Raw genomic sequence first — 7,500 nt, forward strand, 5'->3', positions numbered from 1 at the left:
TGATATTATATATACTGATAACTGCCCCCGTCATCCTGATTATTACCTCCTGATATTATATATACTGATAACTGCCCCCGTCATCCTGATTATTACCCCCTGATATTATATATACTGATAACTGCCCCCGTCATCCTGATTATTACCCCCTGATATTATATATACTGATAACTGCCCCGTCATCCTGATTATTACCCCCTGATATTATATATACTGATAACTGCCCCGTCATCCTGATTATTACCCCCTGATATTATATATACTGATAACTGCCCCGTCATCCTGATTATTACCCCTGATATTATATACACTGATAACTGCCCCCGTCATCCTGATTATTACCCCCTGATATTATATATACTGATAACTGCACCGTCATCCTGATTATTACCCCCTGATATTATATATACTGATAACTGCCCCCGTCATCCTGATTATTACCCCCTGATATTATATATACTGATAACTGCACCGTCATCCTGATTATTACCCCCTGATATTATATATACTGATAACTGCCCCCGTCATCCTGATTACCCTGATATTATATATACTGATAACTGCCCCCGTCATCCTGATTATTACCCCCTGATATTATATATACTGATAACTGCCCCGTCATCCTGATTATTACCCCCTGATATTATATATACTGATAACTGCCCCGTCATCCTGATTATTACCCCCTGATATTATATATACTGATAACTGCCCCTGGTCTATCGTGTATAATGTAAGAAGCGTGGGGGGCAGGAGATGAGCGCTGTCCGTTTTTACACCTTGTCCAGCCCCTCTCCCGTCTCGTTATATTGTTTATAGGCGTTTTGTATGTTCTTTGCCCCCCCCCCCCCCTGACGGCCGTTTCTTTTCCTCGTTATTTTCTTCAGTATCATCTCCTCCTCCTCCTCCTCCTGCCCTCACCGTATCGCAGCCGCTGAGCGGACCATGGAGTCGCATGCTACCAGTGGGGGGAGCAATGTTCCTGCCTTTCTTGCCAAGCTATGGACCCTGGTGGAGGACCCAGAGACGGACCCCCTGATCTGCTGGAGTCCGGTAAGGTCTTCCTGTATTAATATTTTGTCATGGTGGTAGAGAGCGTGTGATCCACAGATCGCCAGGGTCATGGTCTTGATGAATTACCCTTAGGCTCTGTTCACACACTTTACAAAATACGGCTGTAAATACGAAGCTTTTCAAGGGAAAACCGCTCCTGATTTTCAGCCGTTTTTTAAGCGACTCGCGTTTTTCACTGAGTTTTTTTTTTTAATGGCTGTTTTTGGAGCTGTTTTTCTATTGAGTCAATGAAAAACGGCTCAAGAAGCGACATGCACTTCATTTTACGGGGCGTCTTTTTATGAGCCGTGTTTTGAAAATGAGGCGTAAAGAAACGCCCCGTTGGCACAGAACGCCGTATTTCCCATTGAAATCAATGGGCAGATTTTTGTAGGCGTTCTGCTTCCGATTTTTCAGCCTTTTTTGCGGGACGTTTACAGCCAAAAAAATGGCTGAAAATAGCCGGTGTGAACATTCCCCTATACTGGTGTGAAAGGTGACCGCTCGCCTTTCTATCCTCCCCGATATTCTTCAGTCTGATGTTCTATGGTAAGATTTTACCAAATAAAGCACCTGCTTGGCGTGTGCCCCGCGTCTATACTCTAGTTAGTAAATATTGCACTATGTGCGCTCCTTTCCTTTATCACTATATACATTCTCCTGGAGATCAGGAGTCCAGCGTGTGACCAGTACTATGGGAATCCTGCTCCTCCTTCATGTAAATGGAAAGAGCATACCGGATCACTGATCTCATGGAAGAGGAGGAGAGGATACCGGATCACTGATCTCATGGAAGAGGAGGAGAGGATACCGGATCACTGATCTCATGGAAGAGGAGGAGAGGATACCGGATCACTGATCTCATGGAAGAGGAGGAGAGGATACCGGATCACTGATCTCATGGAAGAGGAGGAGAGGATACCGGATCACTGATCTCATGGAAGAGGGGGAGAGGATACCGGATCACTGATCTCATGGAAGAGGAGGAGAGGATACCGGATCACTGATCTCATGGAAGAGGAGGAGAGGATACCGGATCACTGATCTCATGGAAGAGGAGGAGAGGATACCGGATCACTGATCTCATGGAAGAGGAGGAGAGGATACCGGATCACTGATCTCATGGAAGAGGAGGAGAGGATACCGGATCACTGATCTCATGGAAGAGGAGGAGAGGATACCGGATCACTGATCTCATGGAAGAGGAGGAGAGGATACCGGATCACTGATCTCATGGAAGAGGAGGAGAGGATACCGGATCACTGATCTCATGGAAGCGGAGGAGAGGATACCGCATCACTGATCTCATGGAAGAGGGGGAGAGGATACCGGATCACTGATCTCATGGAAGAGGGGGAGAGGATACCGGATCACTGATCTCATGGAAGAGGGGGAGAGGATACAGGATCACTAATCTCATGGAAGAGGATACCGGATCACTGATCTCATGGAAGAGGAGGAGAGGATACCAGATCACTGATCTCATGGAAGAGGAGGAGAGGATACCGGGTCACTGATCTCATGGGAGAGGATACAGGATCACTAATCTCATGGAAGAGGATACCGGATCACTGATCTCATGGAAGAGGGGGAGAGAGGATACCGGATCACTGATCTCATGGAAGAGGAGGAGAGAGGATACCGGATCACTGATATTACTGAAGAGGAGGAGAGAGGATACCGGATCACTGATCTCATGGAAGAGGAGGAGAGAGGATACCGGATCACTGATCTCATGGAAGAGGAGGAGAGAGGATACCGGATCACTGATCTCATGGAAGAGGAGGAGAGGATACCGGATCACTGATCTCATGGAAGAGGGGGAGAGGATACAGGATCACTAATCTCATGGAAGAGGATACCGGATCTCTGATCTCATGGAAGAGGAGGAGAGGATACCGGATCACTGATCTCATGGAAGAGGATACCGGATCACTGATCTCATGGAAGAGGAGGAGAGAGGATACCGGATCACTGATCTCATGGAAGAGGGGGAGAGAGGATACCGGATCACTGATCTCATGGAAGAGGAGGAGAGAGGATACCGGATCACTGATATTACTGAAGAGGAGGAGAGAAGATACCGGATCACTGATCTCATGGAAGAGGAGGAGAGAGGATACCGGATCACTGATCTCATGGAAGAGGAGGAGAGGATACCGGATCACTGATCTCATGGAAGAGGGGGAGAGGATACAGGATCACTAATCTCATGGAAGAGGATACCGGATCACTGATTTCATGGAAGAGGAGGAGAGGATACCGGATCACTGATCTCATGGAAGAGGATACCGGATCACTGATCTCATGGAAGAGGAGGAGAGAGGATACCGGATCACTGATCTCATGGAAGAGGAGGAGAGAGGATACCGGATCACTGATATTACTGAAGAGGAGGAGAGAGGATACCGGATCACTGATCTCATGGAAGAGGAGGAGAGAGGATTCCGGATCACTGATCTCATGGAAGAGGAGGAGAGAGGATACCGGATCACTGATATTACTGAAGAGGAGGAGAGAGGATACCAGATCACTGATCTCATGGAAGAGGGGGAGAGGATACCGTCGGTAAGGGGAGACTGAGTCAACTGGAGGGGACCTGGTGAGCGTGTCAGGATGTCCACTGTTCTCTGTTATCAGTCTGGTGGTGTATATATATGAACTTGTCCTGAGGGCAGTGACTGCTGCTGTTCTCTGTTATCAGTCTTTGGTGGTGTGTATATATATATGACCGCTGCTGTTCTCTGTTATCAGTCTCTGGTGGTGTATATATGACCTCGTCCTGGGTCGGAGTGACCGCTGCTGTTCTCTGTTATCAGTCTCTGGTGGTGTATATATGACCTCGTCCTGGGTCGGAGTGACCGCTGCTGTTCTCTGTTATCAGTCTCTGGTGGTGTATATATGACCTCGTCCTGGGTCGGAGTGACCGCTGCTGTTCTCTGTTATCAGTCTCTGGTGGTGTATATATGACCTCGTCCTGGGTCGGAGTGACCGCTGTGGATCCGGTTTGGATGATGTTTCTCCGGTCACCTCCTCGCTGTATATTTCCCGTTTCCTCCTCCGTGTGCAGCGCTGTAAGACGATCCCCCCGGCTCACACATGTTTGTCATTTGCTCTGTTCTGGGGGTGTGATGTTCCTGCCATAAGTGGCGGTCTGGCCGGCGTCCTGCGGGGGTGGGGGGCTTCCAGTCTGCTCGGGGCTGATTGTCTGATTTCTGTCGTACTATATTCTTCGCTGTCCAGATCCTCGCGCCGTGGCCCCGACACCCTGTGTGTACTGGACTGGCGCTCACCACATAGGGAACCCCTTGTAGATGTGATGTTCCAGGTGTCAGTCACTGCGGCAACACAAAGAACCAAACCCTCAGCCAACGCCAGTGTGTCCGCAGTCATTGTCTATAGTGGTAAATACAGGGGATAGATGCAGTAACCCCCCGGCTTCTCTACACTGCCCCTCCCCCAGCACTGCTGTACCCCTCAGGTGCCCTCTGCATTACCCTCCGTCTTGTGTCTCTTTCCTCAGGAGGGGAGCAGTTTCCATGTGTTTGACCAGGGCTGTTTTGCCAAAGAAGTTCTTCCAAAATACTTCAAGCACAACAACATGGCGAGCTTCGTGCGGCAGCTCAATATGTGTGAGTATCCGGAGCGGCGACCGCAGATCATAACACTGACCCTCTATATGCTCTCGCGCGCCCTCCCTGTCTGCGGGCCGTGGCCCCTCGCGCGCCCTCCCTGTCTGCGGGCCGTGGCCCCTCGCGCGCCCTCCCTGTCTGCGGGCCGTGGCCCCTCGCGCGCCCTCCCTGTCTGCGGGCCGTGGCCCCTCGCGCGCCCTCCCTGTCTGCGGGCCGTGGCCCCTCGCGCGCCCTCCCTGTCTGCGGGCCGTGGCCCCTCGCGCGCCCTCCCTGTCTGCGGGCCGTGGCCCCTCGCGCGCCCTCCCTGTCTGCGGGCCGTGGCCCCTCGCGCGCCCTCCCTGTCTGCGGGCCGTGGCCCCTCGCGCGCCCTCCCTGTCTGCGGGCCGTGGCCCCTCGCGCGCCCTCCCTGTCTGCGGGCCGTGGCCCCTCGCGCGCCCTCCCTGTCTGCGGGCCGTGGCCCCTCGCGCGCCCTCCCTGTCTGCGGGCCGTGGCCCCTCGCGCGCCCTCCCTGTCTGCGGGCCGTGGCCCCTCGCGCGCCCTCCCTGTCTGCGGGCCGTGGCCCCTCGCGCGCCCTCCCTGTCTGCGGGCCGTGGCCCCTCGCGCGCCCTCCCTGTCTGCGGGCCGTGGCCCCTCGCGCGCCCTCCCTGTCTGCGGGCCGTGGCCCCTCGCGCGCCCTCCCTGTCTGCGGGCCGTGGCCCCTCGCGCGCCCTCCCTGTCTGCGGGCCGTGGCCCCTCGCGCGCCCCTCCCTGTCTGCGGGCCGTGGCCCCTCGCGCGCCCTCCCTGTCTGCGGGCCGTGGCCCCTCGCGCGCCCTCCCTGTCTGCGGGCCGTGGCCCCTCGCGCGCCCTCCCTGTCTGCGGGCCGTGGCCCCTCGCGCGCCCTCCCTCGGAAATCGTTATACTATCTTTGTTTGCTTTTTCCTCAGACGGCTTCCGGAAAGTTGTTCACATCGAGCAGGGAGGTCTTGTAAAGCCGGAGAAGGACGACACAGAATTCCAGCATCCGTATTTTGTTCGCGGTCACGAGCATTTACTGGAGAACATCAAGAGGAAGGTTAACAATGTGAGTGCGCAGCGGACGGACATGGGGGAGGGTGAAGGGGTTTTTACATAGGATAGGTGATAAATATCTAATCAGTGGGGGTCCGACCGATCATGAGAACCGGCTTACCTCGCCGCACCTGCCAGCCCCATAGAAATGAATGGTCCAGCACGCTCACCACCACTCCATTCATACGGGGCACACAGGAACGGCACCATTGAAAGCTCGTGATCAGTGGGGGTCCCAGCGGTCGGACCCCCTGGATCAGATATTTATCACCTAGCCTGTGGAAATATGAATTCTGGGAAAGCCCTTTAATGTTCTCCATCATTTCTGTCCTCAGCTGTCAGGAACCAAGACGGTGGAGGTGAAAGTTCATCAGGACGATGTCAGTAAGCTGCTGACTGACGTGCAAGTCATGAAGGGGAAACAGGAGGGCATCGACTGCCGCCTGCTGGCCATGAAACAGTGAGTGGTGTGAGGCCGCGCTGCCAAATCTTCTGTCCAACTCATGTTTCTATCTGGTTCTGGGAAAGCTGGGTGACAGGCTGCCGTTTACAGCGCTCACTAGGGTTGTCACCCAGCTTTCCCAGGCGTCCTGCCGCCTGCTGTTAATCTTATTGTGTCCACAGTGAGAATGAAGCGCTCTGGAGGGAGGTCGGCAGTCTGCGCCAGAAACATGCCCAGCAGCAGAAGGTGGTCAATAAGGTGAGACTACAACTCTCAGCATCCCCTGGAGATAATGATGCACATGTGCTGGGAGTGCTGGTCCGGACGGAGTGTACGTAACGCTCTCTCTTCTCTCTCCAGCTCATCCAGTTCCTCATTTCTCTGGTCCAGTCCAACCGGATCCTGGGGATGAAACGCAAAATGTGAGTGACTGTTCCTGGCCGGCCGCTCCCGTATGTGTATACCTGCAACCCCCATATCCAGCGAGGGGGACCGGTAACTGCAGTCCAGATACAGTGTGCGGGGGCTGGGGACACCTCAAGGAACCTTGAGTCCTCTGTCTATACGTGACCTGGGCATTAACCCTGTGTGCGCTTCTCTTACAGACCTCTCATGCTGAATGACAGTAGTCCGACCCATCCTCTACCAAAGTACAGCCGCCCCTTCTCTCTGGAGCCGGTGCATGCGGCGACTGCGTACCCTGTAAGTGGCGAAGCACCCGACCAGCAATGACTCCTGCACCTCAGGATCTTCACTGCCTGCACTGTGCCATCTTCTGCCTGCACTGTGCCACTTCCTGCCTGCCACCAGTCTCTCACTGTCTCCTGACTGCCTGCACTGTTCCGTCTACTGCCGGCCTCCTGTGTCTCTCTGCCGGCCTCCTGTGTCTCTCTGCCGGCCTCCTGTGTCTCTCTGCCGGCCTCCTGTGTCTCTCTGCCGGCCTCCTGTGTCTCTCTGCCGGCCTCCCTGTCTCTCTGCCGGCCTCCTGTCTCTCTCTGTCCTCTGCCGGCCGCCTGTCTCTCTCTGTCCTCTGCGGGGCCTCCTGTCTCTCTCTGTCCTCTGCGGGGCCTCCTGTCTCTCTCTGTCCTCTGCGGGGCCGCCTGTCTCTCTCTCTCTGTCCTCTGCGGGGCCGCCTGTCTCTCTCTCTCTGTCCTCTGCGGGGCCGCCTGTCTCTCTCTCTCTGTCCTCTGCGGGGCCGCCTGTCTCTCTCTCTCTGTCCTCTGCGGGGCCGCCTGTCTCTCTCTCTCTGTCCTCTGCGGGGCCGCCTGTCTCTCTCTCTCTGTCCTCTGCGGGGCCGCCTGTCTCTCTCTCTCTGTCCTCTGCGG

At 54.6% G+C, this 7,500-nt stretch overlaps 1 protein-coding gene across 1 annotated transcript in view; it reads left to right on the forward strand.

Moving 5' to 3' along the window:
* The first annotated feature begins 891 nt into the window (after positions 1–891).
* The window catches only part of LOC142677680 (heat shock factor protein-like), a 15,301-nt gene continuing 8,692 nt past the window's right edge, over positions 892–7,500 (forward strand). The window contains 7 exon segments of the mRNA XM_075847283.1: positions 892–1,053; positions 4,577–4,685; positions 5,610–5,746; positions 6,069–6,193; positions 6,358–6,433; positions 6,536–6,597; positions 6,781–6,877. Of these exon segments, the coding sequence (XP_075703398.1) occupies positions 946–1,053; positions 4,577–4,685; positions 5,610–5,746; positions 6,069–6,193; positions 6,358–6,433; positions 6,536–6,597; positions 6,781–6,877 (714 nt within the window). The 5' untranslated portion in view covers positions 892–945.

The sequence above is a fragment of the Rhinoderma darwinii genome, assembly GCF_050947455.1.
Source record: "Rhinoderma darwinii isolate aRhiDar2 chromosome 2 unlocalized genomic scaffold, aRhiDar2.hap1 SUPER_2_unloc_5, whole genome shotgun sequence".
Lineage (NCBI taxonomy): Eukaryota > Metazoa > Chordata > Amphibia > Anura > Rhinodermatidae > Rhinoderma > Rhinoderma darwinii.